Consider the following 13,546-nt stretch of genomic DNA (forward strand, 5'->3'; position numbering starts at 1 on the left):
CTGCAGTGATATATGATTGAATGAGTGTTAAATAGTAGTTACTCTAAATAACTTATGTCATTGACCCCCATTTATTAGGTCGAGCCTGGGCAGCACATGCGCTGCTCTGCGAGGCATGATGTATTTGAGTATAGACTTGAAGCTCCACCCACTCTCCTCCCATATTTTTCATTGACTTGTGTCATTGTCCTTTGTAAATGCTGGCTTCTGATTGGTTAATAGGCTTGTTACTCCATCCTTAATACCGCCATGTCTTCATTTGTAATCTCCCACGAGGACTGGCCCTTTTACTTCTGTTGTTACATGGTATGTCTTATTTAGTCTGGAAGCACTATTTTCTTTAATGAGTTTCTCCTACTGCAGGCACGACATGCTTTCTTGCAACATTCAGCACGCCATGCATGCTTTCACATTCCAAGCACCCCGGGATAATGGTGGCCGCTTCTTTGAAATGAAATGGGTCTCGCATTTACAAGAGTTTAAGCTATTGGCATTGTAAATGCCTTTTATTTATGTGTTAATTATTTAAACAGATAAATAAAAGGCATTGTCATGTACAAAGCCAATAGCTGAAACTATTGCAGTACAAATGCTTGTTCTTCATTCTCCTCACCGCACCGACTTGGCCACTACCAGAATCTCTCTGGCTGTGTGTCTGCTGAAAACTGTTGCAAGTTTGAATATTCTATGCTTTCTGTGTAGGGGCCCTTACTAGCTTCAAAATGTCCTTAATGCTTACACTGATAAAACTCCCTGTGTCAGCATAATGGGGTGTGAACAGGTTGTCTCGACTAACTGAATGTTTTCTCCCTCGCTCTGCCCCCAGCGAAGTTAATATATTGCATTAATAATTGAACAAACCGGTTCCAAATTACACTGTTCATCAGAAAATGGGGGCTTGTGCCTCCCTCACGTGGAATTTTATTATATTGCACAATAATTGGCCCATTCTATTTATATGCTACCCACGTATAGGAATTTTCTGCTATGGGTCACACTGGAAAGATTCATTCTTCAATCCGATTTAGAATTAGCAATCTATTATACCAAAAGATTAAAATTCACAAGCTCCACTAATCCTATCAATTATTCTTTGCAACTAGCATGGCAGAAAGCACATTAGCTTACAAACACTTGTATTCGTCTTCATTATGAAGCCCCACTATGGGGCAATGCAGGTATCCTTCATAAAGGAACAGAATTCAATTGTCCCCTCTTCTATAAACATAAAATACATAGGATATCAGATGCATTTTTGCCTGCTCGTTCTTTGAAATCATTTTCTAGTTTACAGCAAGAATTGTATCTACCTTCTTCACAATTAAATACATTCAACTCTCATCTGCCCTTGTTCTAAGTATTACGCAAACAAATGATGGACGGAATGCTGAATAAATCATACATTCACCCCCAGTCAAGAGATCTGGGTTAAATCCATCTTACTTTTGCTCACCATGCCACCCCAGTTTATACCCAGCCATATGCAAATCAGTCTTGACCCTGTGCCTCATGGGAACGGTCTGGACCGAACTGCCAAGCTAGGTCCTCCCTGGACCGGAAACAAGCATCCTGGGACTGGTTTCTGGGTACTACCCTTCTTCAGCCAGGCTATCTTGACTCCAGTGGCAAGAGGGTCAAGACTGATTTGCAAATGGCTGGATCTAAACTGGAGTGGCATGGTGAGCAAAAGAACGCTGGATTTACCCCAGATCTCTTGACTGGGATGAATGTATGATTTATTCAGCATTCCGTCCATAATTTGTTTGCGTAGCACTTGTTCTAAGTATGACAAAAATCCTAACACAACATCTCCTTCTCTGATTGAACGTTATATTTATACTTGGAAGCATTTTAAGGGTAAATATTTTGGACTGTATGCCATTTTAATTGATTTCTCATTCTCTACTGAAACTTCATATAATTTAAAAACATAGTGGTCCGTTCGTCTGGGTATAGAATTTACGGATTAGGAATGGGATAATATATGAGATAACTGAATTAAAAGACTTAGGGATACTCGTCTTAAATTCAATTACTTAAAAATACTACATCGTTGGCATTGGTCTCCATGTAAATTACACTCCGCTAAACTCAATCATGCTACCCACTGTTGGCGATGTGGATCTCCGGATTGTGATATTGTTCATATACTTTGGGACTGTCCATAATATATAAACATTCTGGCTTCAGATTGAAGACTATCGGAAGGCACATTCTCTTATTAATGTAACTTACTCAAACTGGTTTTTATTTTTGTATGATATTTCAATGTTTCCACCAATGTTTGCTCTTGCCTTTAAATATCTCTGTACAGTTATTTGTATATGTTATGTTTTTGGAGAACTAATGTTATTCCAACTCTTCAATACTGGCTTGAAGATATGTTTGAAGTGGGTAATTTTGAGAAAATGAGTTATAAACTGAATGACAATTTGTTTCTTGTTTTTTTTTAATTAATCTTTATTCGGATGCAGAATGAATCCATAAAAGCACAAGTCAAAAAAGTTCAGTATTAAAATACATAGAATATTCATTTGAATTATTTATGGGGTCCTTTCAAAGATTTGTGATGACTTTGATTATATTTCACACATTTATTGTTAATGGCTTTATACTAAGGCTTTGGTTTCAAATGCCTATATTTCTTCATTTCCTGCGAACATGTATTTTCATTTAATATTTCACCCAATTAGTATGGAACAGTGGTATTGGTACAACATTTCCGTCGATATTTGTTAGTTATTCATTGTTTACGGACGTTAAAAATGTTTTTTTATAAAGAATTGTGATACAAAAATATATATATTACATTAGCTATCCCTAGTGCTGTCCATTCAATTTGAACCCTTAAGGCCCCTGTAGGATCTTGCAGAGATCTTTAGCATTAAATCTCCAAATCCCACCTACAGTTTAGTGGCTATAATCCTTGCTTACCCTTCCTATGGCATAATTTTACTGAGGATGGTTGTGGCCTATCCCTCTCACAGCTTCTTGGCATATCTTGAATGCATCTTGCCTTTAAGTGAAAACACAGCAGACTTCTTAAAACTATGCTGGTGCGACGGATATCTAGTATTCTCCCTGTGCTCAATGAATAACTGTTCAGTCACCTTTTACCTGCTATACTACCTGCAGCCAGTCACCAGATGGCTACAAGAAAGTTGCAGCTATTTTTATCCTGTGGGCCAACCCAGGGTGCTAGGGGCGTGGTTGTCCCCTTCTCACCATCAGTGGTTCACTGCACCGAGTAACAGTAACAGCTGTTTTCATTGTAATGTTCCCATTATTGCGAATTCTCCTACTGGCTCATTTGTCTCCTTATTATATTCACTTAAGTCTGGTAAGGGTGAAATTAGTATAGGCTTATTTTCTTCTCGGCTATCCTTATGTATTGTAACAAAGTGGACTTTCTCAATATTGGGTCTCCCCAGATAACAGTCCAGATCAGGGATGTTACATAGAGAATGTTTTGAATCAGTGTTGACGTTGCAGTTGTTATAATGATAGTAGTCTGTTAAAGTATTTACTGTATTTACTTTCCCAGAGCACTGGGGATTGAGATAAGTTTGATGCTAGGCAGCAATGGAGATTTTTCATCCATTGATTCCTGCGATATGCAGGATCCAGAAATGAAGTCCAGCGCAAGGTAGTTTCAATTTTGCATTCCCTAAGGCATCCTTCTCAATCCTCTTTACTCATGTATGGTGCATGAATACTCCTGAGCCTTTATCTCTACACATGTGGTGACCCACTGGCATTCAACAAATATGTCCAATTTTTATAGGACGTAGTATTAGCCATGGCAAATATTCAGTTATAGTGCTTGGTTTCTCAACTTTTTATAATCGAAGTGTGGCACTCCAGGCAAAGGGGGGACCCTGCTATTTATTAGTTATTGACTCAATTCTACTATATTTGGTGTATGGGGACCATTATACTAGAGTTTTCTTTCTCTCATCACTTGAGCTATCCTCGATTGCTTCCTTAGTCTTGCATGGTTTGCAACCTTCTGATGAGTTCCTTGTTGATCCCGGCATAGAGGGCTTTTAATTCTGAAGTGTCTGCATGTGTATACCAATTAGTGAAGCAAGAGTCTCCTGCTTATTTTTGGGGAATGGAAATCGATCTTTGTTAAAGCCCTATTTTGCACAATTTAAACATTTAACTAGTAACATGCCTCAGCTGAGGTGCTTGCTAATAACATATGATGGAGCTTTGAAGCCACTATTTCAGAGTATTGGTGGCTTCATGCATAAGAAGTCGATACATTGAGCTCCATTAAGTTGTGTAGAATTAACCATTTACAATGCTTACAAATGGAAAACGTGTGGTAGTGAACGCTAAATAAAATGTAAAAAATGATTTGCTAAAGTTGTTTCATGATGTTAGAAGTATGAAACTGCTACCTAACAAAATATCCTGCCTTTGCCGACTAATTGCAGATATTTCTAATGGAGTTGCGACATTTATACCCCTGAAGAAAGTGGAAGAAGAACATGTTCAGGTGAACAGAAGCAATGTTTATCAAATTCGTCTTTCACATGCCAAGGATGATGAATGGTGAGTTTCCTTTCAAGTTTATATGTATATCCTGTTCACAACCTATGGAACAGACATTAGGCACACAACAGTCTCTAATTACTGGCAAACAACACCCTTGCAAACCTGTAGTATAGACATAAAACATTTTTATGTAATCTAATTAATCTTGTCTAATTATTATATCGAATTAATTTACTTTTAAAATGTTGTGAGTAATACTCCCACCAACGTGTGTAGAGATGCCTGCTCTCATTTAGGTCATAACTGATTTCTGGTTCTGTCTGTTACACTAGGCTCACAGCAACCCGTTTTCCAACCTACTCAATTAGCTTTGAAAAGGAGAACATTTGAAAGAGAGTTTGACTTGCTAGGACTGGTGAGGCGTAGGTATGCGATATTCCGCTAAGGTGGAGGAGCGTCTCCCCACAGCTTTTCAGCAGTGACACAAAGGGAAAATAGAATGATAATAACTTGTGTTCTTATCATTTTATTTTCATCTACTTCCGCCCGCTTTGTGTTAGGGAGCGGGGGCGGTGAAGGAGTTGTAGCACCCTCCTAAAGTGCGCAGTGACTGCTTGGCCAGCCCTCTCGGGCCACTCATAAACAGTCTTGCACACTTTGCATTTTCTCCAGACATGCTGCATTGCGGCCTACATGGAGTACACGCCCAGGCCCCAGTCATTCTCTGAGCGCCGAAACACGGCGTACAGACAAATCGCAATGCTGCTAATGCAGAGTTTTGATTGGCTGACTGGGAGCCTGGGTGTTCTTTCGGTAATGCCAAGTGAGTGAGGACTACCGAGGCAAGGAAGCGGCCTAAAGGTAAGATTTTATTTATTTTATTCCCTCTTTCTCGCATCCTCACCCCCACCGCCCCCCTACCTCCGATCAGTTCCGACCACGACTGACGTTGTTTCTGACATTTTATATTCAGAGAGACAACAGGTTTGTAGATAAATGTGTCAAATAGGCTGTGGAGGTATACTATACTAAAATGTGGTCAGATTGATATTTTGGGTGTATCGCACGACACTCCCTAGAATCATTGGCTAGGAAGAGCAACATATAATGTGATACGTCGGACATAATTAAGGGAGCATAGTGTCAGAGTGCTTAAAGTTGAAGAGCGCACTATATCAGTTGGACCAAAGTCAGGTAAAGTCAAGGCAGAAGTAAGGACAAGTAAGGACATGTGTTCAGTTGTGTGTGTTGAAAAAATGGGGCCTAATTCACAATATATTGCCAGGCTTTGTAAAAAATAAAATAAAAATAAGAGACCAGAAAAGGTGTTGTTATGAGTTGAAGGGTAAAGCTTTGAATGGAGAGTAGTGGAATGGCAAGGAAATATAGAAACAAGAGGATACGATATTTAGATGGAAGGGATGGAAACAAAACATAGGGAGCAGGGACGACCCTGCTCGTGGTTTCTATTCAGCCCACCAGTGGCCCAATCAGATTGACAGAGTAGATAGAAAATATGAGCAGCGGAGTCTCATAGTGAAACAACAAGATTGAAGAATTGCAAAGTTGGACCAGAGGCCAACAAAGGGGCCTTCCTACAGTTAAAGACATGTTAGGGGAAGTGTTTTAAAGGATGGGTAGGAAAACAATGTTATTAGAAGCTTAAAATAGGAGTATACAATAAAAGATAATTTATTAGAGTGTATATAGTAAAAATAATTAAAAGTTGAAGAAATGTATCAAATTATTTGATAATTTGTTCTCCTTCAGTAAATGCAACCTTTTCACAGCAACAAAAGAGTATGTGTATATCTTGCCATATTTTACTTAATATAATGGCAATCAGAACATGGAGGCAAAACATGATTTGCTGGTTTGCGGAACTGTGTTAAAGTTTTATTACCAACTAGAAGAGACCACAGCTATCCCTAGATACTCAGTAGTCTGTTGCAACATTTTTCCTAAAGGTCCTTCAGAATACAATGGATCCCAGATATTGCAGAGTCATAGAGGTGCTGCTGCCTACGCCTCTTCCTCATTGTAAGTGAGAGGGTTGGCTGGCTAGCTTCTGGTGAACTAATCCCTAACACAGTTTGAGTTTCTCATAGTGCATTAAATACTGTATCCTGTTTTAACACGCTCAGTTAGGAAAGGAACACTGGAAAAAAACATATTGTGATTTAGAAGATGCACATCGAACCCACTATGTTTTTCCCGCTACAGTAAAATAACTGAATGAAAAACGACCCATTTGGTCATCGAATTAATGAATATCTTATAAGGTCCCGATGATCTTTCCTGTTAATTATGTAGACTATCCGCTTGTCCTTTTTGGTTATTGAATTGCTACTCAGTGTACTTCTGCGAATTGTTTTATTCTTTAAAAACTGCCTATGTTAAGAGCAGGAGCTCTCTCCTGACCATTCCATTGTTTAAAGAAAAAGAGACAGAAGTGTGATGTAGATAACGATCATCTTCTAATGGCCTTCTTTCCTTTTATTTTGAAGGTTTATTTCTGTTTTAGCTCTATGCTCAGATGGCTGGAAATCAGATGGAGTTGTTTACCCAAAACCAGAGTGGCTGGTAAATGAACTTCTGCCCAAACTGGCTAAGTGGTCTGCCGAGCCCAAGACAAGTGATTTCAAGAGCACCTTGTCCCTCATTTCTGTAATACGATACAGCAAGCTTTATCAGGAGCTGAAAGAAAAGTATAAAGAAATGGTTAAGGTAAATGCGAAAATCATGTTGGACATAACTACTTGGGCTTGGTTGTAGTCTGTATATCGAGTAGGAAAGATCGCCTGCCGTAATATAGTAGGCAAAATAGAGAGGACCAAAATATGAAGGTGGTAAGTGCCTATAGGTAGGGATAGATTTACTATTCTTAACTCCACATCTTCATACCTTGAATATATATACATTGTCGAGGTACATATTAGTGGAGTTAAGTATACTAAGTCTGCACATTCCTTTATATACTTACCTGTTCGATATTTTGCCCATGATACTATGATAGGATGTTATTCCCTACTACATATTCTATATCTCCACTCTTGCCCTATCGTGGTTTACATTCGAAGTGCAAGCGTTTTACAGGTAGGACAAGAGTGGTACAGTAAGCAATATATTTTTAAAAATTGTCTATTTGGAGATAATAATTAATGGCTCTGTCTTGGGACAAAAGGAACTTGCACGTTTTTCCCACCCTGTTCGTATACCCGCAGGCATGATTTCTTGTTTCAACAAGCATTGGCATAGCCAATAGGTCTTGCCTTTGGGACCTTTATAAGTATTTAGTTATGCAGCACAATATCCTTGGTGCAACAACATCAACTGTTGCATGGCTAAACACTGCTTTATGGTCAGGTGAGACGGTTTTTACTATTGATTTTTATGATATTAAAGCAAACATTGCCTGCACCAAACTTAAATCAGTGCAGTTTTCAATACCTTACAAAAAACCTACACAGTATATCTTTACAAGTTTGAAAACTGCCCCAGTTTGCAAACATGGGACACTTTTCTAGCTAATTAACTCACTAATGGGTCTCCTTTTATTTTGGCACTGAGCCTATTTTCTTTCCCAGTCTGATGCTGCATGTTTGGCAGGGCCACTGGCATTATGTGATTGTGCAGCAGCGGCAATTTCTGCAGAATTATGCATTTGATGCATTTGCCACATAATCGACCATCTGCTGCATAATCTACAGATTTTAACAACAAAATTGCTTTCTATCTCAAACGGTTCAAAAGTTACTAAAAATGCAGCGACACGTCTTGCTGCATGTGGAAAGGCCTGTTGAAAAGCTGGAATAGTCAACTTTCTGTTTCGCACTGCTAAATTTGGGTGTTAAATTGGTACTAATGAGGTGCAACCAATGCCCAAACAAAAATGAAGTAATACTATTTCAAAATGTGCCAGATTATGCTGCATAATTTGCCTTTTCTTGCCACATAATTTACTAACCCAGCCACATAATTTAGCCCTCTTCTGCAGCGTAATTGCAGTGGTCCTGATGTTAGGGTAATCAGTGGTAGTGATTTTGTTCCTGTTTATATTTCACATGCCTTCCTTAATCTTGCATTCCCCTTGAGTGGTAGCTATTTCCAGCAACTGTGTTTGTGTATTTCATCTCACAGCATATTACTCTTGGATGATAAACCCTTTGTACTGAGTTGCCTCCAGGTGTTTATAACAGGCTACAGTTGAGCACCTTGGAGTTGAGGCTGCAGGCAGTACAACTCTCACACTGTGCATGACCGTGGGTCAAAAAGGTGTTCAGATTACATGATCATTCAGAAATATGGCCTCTCTGCAGAGCATAAAGAGCAGTGGTCCTGCATTCCAGTTGTGATTCTATGCAAATGTGTGTGAAGGAGCTACTTATTGGGCAAAACAACTAGACCGGCCCTGTATAGGAGCACAGAGGGGGAATAGTCATCATCATTGTGTTAGCTCACCCAGAGGGACCCAGAAATTCTGAAGGAGTGTGGACTGGCCACGCGGACGGCGCGCGCTGCTGAAGGGCAGACGAGAAGCGTGTGGTGGGGGCGGGGGCAGTGGACGACAGAGTACAGGGCAGAAGTAACCGCTAGCTTCACAAACAGCCGTGGTACGCAGTAAGGCTATGGGGGAAGAAATTGCATGGACGGCCTATCCTAGGGTGCAGATTGGCAGGAGACATTCAAATACGACAACAAATGTTACTGCACAACTGGGAACCCCAATGCTTCCCCCGGGCACGTGAGCGGAGGATCCGGTGAAAGAAACAGGAGGTGGTAAGGACTGATGGAGCAGCTTCAGAAAGCACGAGTCTGGGCTGCCTCCCGACAGTATTCCTGTGCTCTGTCGGTCTCTCAGTTTTCACTCTAGTGACAACCATGTCTACATGCAGACATTGTCTTATTGGACTTTAAGGAAGGTGGGTGCATTAGGCACACCCTGTTTTATACCAATGAATGTGCACAGGATGGGGAGCTCCGCAACATGTATTTGAAAACCTTGGAACTATAGTCCCCGCTATACGTTTATGCACATTAGATCCCAATGTATCTCCTAAATTATTACAAATTAAATAAAAGTCTGTTTGGGTGGAGGGGGGCACATGCGCCGATTTAATCAATGTAGTTGTATTTAAATATAAGCAGACGTCATGGAACCTTGTGCCCAGATGCAGAGCGCACTAACCGCTGGAAACCAAGGTTAAAGTTCATGATAGCTTTGTTTTCAGACCAAATCTATGACTTTAGGGATTAGGATGAGAGATAAGACTGGAGGTTCACCTATGGCACATATGTCATGTGCACCCCCTCCCCTCCTGTCTCCCACTCTCCAGAGGTTTTGCTGCCTTCTAATCACGGGGCAAACGTCGGTTTGAGTAATGCCTGCGCCTGGCATTCCTCAGGAGAGCAGGGCTGGTTCAACAGCAGAGACGGGTACACTCGAGCAGGAAACTGACTGGTACCTTGTACTTTTTTGCATAAATTAACGATTACACGTGCTCTGACGAAGCATAATTCAACGACGCAGACGCATAGCTGCCAAGGTTTCAGATTGCTATGTGTGACATTTTTCATAATTTCAATGTAAGGATGAGTGACATTTCAACGATTATGAGTGACACTTTCTCACGAGTAAATCCAAACAAAGAAGTGCTTGGAAAGAGATAATGTCAGAAATTACACCATTTTGAGCAATGAGAAGCTCTTAAAACTATGTAAAACGTCTACAAAATCACTCAAATGGAAAGTTAAGACTAGGTTTATAACAAACACCAAGTTTCTGCATTTTGCACCAGCCTATCTTATACTCTATGGAATTCCAGTTTAAAACAATGTGCATATCCACAGTGCTTTTTGACGCTGGCTGGGGCCTCCTAGCACTATAATACAGAGGCCGCTGTTCACCACTGTGCCAACCAGTACTGGACTTTGTTTCTCTCTGGTTACAAACAAAACATTCTTTCAACCCCCTGGTATTTTGGAAAAATAATAAGCCTCATGTGGAAACTAACTGCAGTAAGTGCAGTGACCTAATAAATTAAAGCACATGTTGCGGAGATCAGATGAGTGAACTGTGCAGTCTGAGATAGAGTGCGTGACTCACCTAGGCTGGTAGCACCAAAACTCTAACCAAGCTATAGATTAAAAGAGCTCTGCGGGGCTCTGTTGATCTACACCGCTTGGTTAGAGTTTTAACACACACAGATACATGCATGTATCAACATGTTAGACATTGGTGGATGAGTTCTCATTTAACAGATGTCAGAGGCACATGGGGAGGAAGCATTGGCGATATACTTGAGGAGGAGGTGTGGCCTTGGGGTTAGAGCTGCCAACCCCGGAAATAGGTAAGCATTACCAGGTTAAAATAACCAGCTTCAGCGGGATAACCTGTGATTTTGGGCAATTCACTTAATCACCTCATGCCTAAAACATATGTGTAACGTGTTCTCGTGCTCATGTAAAGCACAATTCCAGGCCTAGCAGCTCAGAATAGTGCCACGTTGCTGCTTAGGCCATCGGGCGTCCAAGCAGGATGGAAATATGCCCGTGAGCTCGAACCAGATAAAACTTGAAAAAAAGGCCCAAAGAGGATCTGAGAAGACCCAGGCTAATGTCAGTGGGTACTTTGAGTGGGCACTTTGAGAATCCCGTTGTTGTCTATAGTGTGCCACTGGAGCGTACCAGACACATCGGTGGGCGTGGGATTGTGGTTGACATACGGGTAAGTGCCCCTCACCAAGGCCAGTAAATGTCTAAAAGCTGATAGGTACATTACCACACAACTGCGAGTTCAGTAGCGTGAGGCTGAAATTGAATGCGGTCTTCACTTTTAAATGTATCACACACTTGGCTGCGGCATGTTTCATGCATTTCACTAATATTAAATAAACACAAAAACAAACCATCACACCCGAGAATTCTCCAGCTGGCTCGCATAGTTCACAGCCAGCCAGGGTGATGTATTATGTCAAAACTGCTCAACTCCAATCATAATAACTCCGAGCGGTCCGCCTGGGTCGGCGCGCACTCGGCAGCCAGACAGTGTCAAAAATCACACACGCAGACTGTCATAGTGCTAAACGGGCTCTGCTCTGCCAATTGTCACCGCTGTGGTGCTGTTAAAGTAATCTGTTGGACCGGCAGCCAGGCACCACAGAGTCAGTCGCAACAGCTCCCCCTTACCGACCCAAATGTTTACCGGACAGACTGAGACAGTGAGTTCGTAACAGGATAGCAGGGCAGAGGCTGGCAGCTGAAAATTAACTTATCAAAAGCAGAGTGTTCTTAAAAGCAGCAGCAGAATGAGAGGTACCTCACTCCACACAGTGACTCACTTTACAAACGAGTGACGGCCGCCGGGCACGATTCAGACTCTCAGGCTCACTCAGCAGCAGCACAGCGGTGTGCTCTAGGCTCCGTGGGCACCGCAGTCCATGTAAATTGTCAATGTAAATTGATATTTGTATAGCGCACTACTCACCCGCAAGGGTCTCAAGGCGCTTGTACGAATACCGCTGTGGAACCCATCCTGGCTGTCCCTGTGAGGTGTCCACTCCTGGGCACCCCCAAGGTGGAGGCCAGGCATCCTTAGCGTTGTGGGGGCCGCTATTGCCCAGAGTTGCAGAGTGGGACTCCATGATTGGAATAGGAACCGAGGTGTGAATTATCAGGTCCGTGGAATTTTTGAGCCCAAGACCCGCCGAGGCGGGGAATTGGACCCTGGTCCCGGGCTAGACCTCTGCATCAGGGTCTGCCGCTCTAACCATTGAGCCACACTTCTCCACTGGGGTTGGGTCCGTTTGCGGGATAGTTTTCATTATGTTGGGCAGTTGTTACTACCGATGGGAGCAGCGCTGGCATTGCCACTGGCTGCAGCCTCCCACCAAGTCATTAAAAATGAACTACAAACCACCCGCTGACGCCGCCATTCTCTCTCCTGCCGTCAGTCATCCTGATGTAATGGCGCGCGAATGGCGGCAGGCTGTCTGACTCAGAGCAGCGCCACGGGATCACCAACGGAGACGATACATTGTAGCTATGCCGCATGAACCTACCAGCACAGCAGCTCATAACTCAGTTGCGAGCATACCAATGAAGCCTGCAAGAGCAGGCGCACAGGCCATTAGTCCCCACATGATGACACTGCCAACTGCCACTCACGATCGTTAATGCTGCAGAGCCTCAGCTGGGACACTGTGGAGTATGCATCATATGCGTGACAATGCATTTCAGTGCGGTGATGCGGAGCACCGCACTGAAATGCGTTAGTGTCACACTCGATGCGTGATACTTGACAGGACTGCAGGATTTTGAAGCACTCAAGAGGGCATCTGACAAAATTACAGATATGATGAATTAATTATTGTAATTAAATATTCTAGGAATTCTATTGAACGCAGTACGGCATTGCCAGAGATGCAGGGGCGCTCCTTGAGCCTCGCTCTGAGCAGAGGCACCAGGGGCTGATTACCTGAGGAAATAAGCATTGGTCTAGTGATGCGCGCAGGTGCAACAGCATGAAAAATTGAAAGTGAAGGGCAGGCGCGAACGGGAATTGTGAGCGCGCGCGAAAGTGAAAGAGATTGCGTGTGCGCCTAACAGCAAGCTGGTGGCTGCCTTTGGTAGTTCTATTGGGAAAAAGGAGTTAGCACTGAGCAGAAGTGCTACTTATACCTATGTGCTGCAGCTATATCATAGATATTTATGCAAGTGATTGTGATTCACACATATGTATTATCAAAAAATATATCTTTTTAGGTCTCGCTCTCGAGACCTATTGCTGTTAAGATGCCTCTCAAGGGAGACAGACCCGGGCACGTGCTGATTCTGTTATGTGGACCCACTTCCCAGAAACTGTGCACAGCAAGTCAGCCTCTCGCCTCTCAATCGCGCGCACACACCCACACTCACGCATGCACACACACACACACACACACACACACGCAGGCACACACGCATGCAAACACACGCAGGCCCCCCCCCTCTAACTAAGCCCCACCAGCCCCACTTACCGGGCTACAGGCTCCGTCACGCGGGG

The 13,546-nt window shown here is 42.5% G+C and overlaps 1 protein-coding gene across 2 annotated transcripts in view; it reads left to right on the forward strand.

The window, feature by feature from the left end:
- TRMT44 (tRNA methyltransferase 44 homolog) overlaps nt 1–13,546 on the forward strand; it is a 275,854-nt gene that overhangs the window by 43,010 nt on the left and 219,298 nt on the right. For both annotated transcript variants that reach the window (XM_078678533.1, XM_078678536.1), the window contains exons 2-3: nt 4,443–4,560; nt 7,011–7,230. In XM_078678533.1, the coding sequence (XP_078534659.1) occupies nt 4,443–4,560; nt 7,011–7,230 (338 nt within the window). The remainder of the gene's footprint in view (nt 1–4,442; nt 4,561–7,010; nt 7,231–13,546) is intronic.

This window comes from Lissotriton helveticus, chromosome 2_2, assembly GCF_964261635.1.
Source record: "Lissotriton helveticus chromosome 2_2, aLisHel1.1, whole genome shotgun sequence".
In the NCBI taxonomy this organism is placed as follows: domain Eukaryota; kingdom Metazoa; phylum Chordata; class Amphibia; order Caudata; family Salamandridae; genus Lissotriton; species Lissotriton helveticus.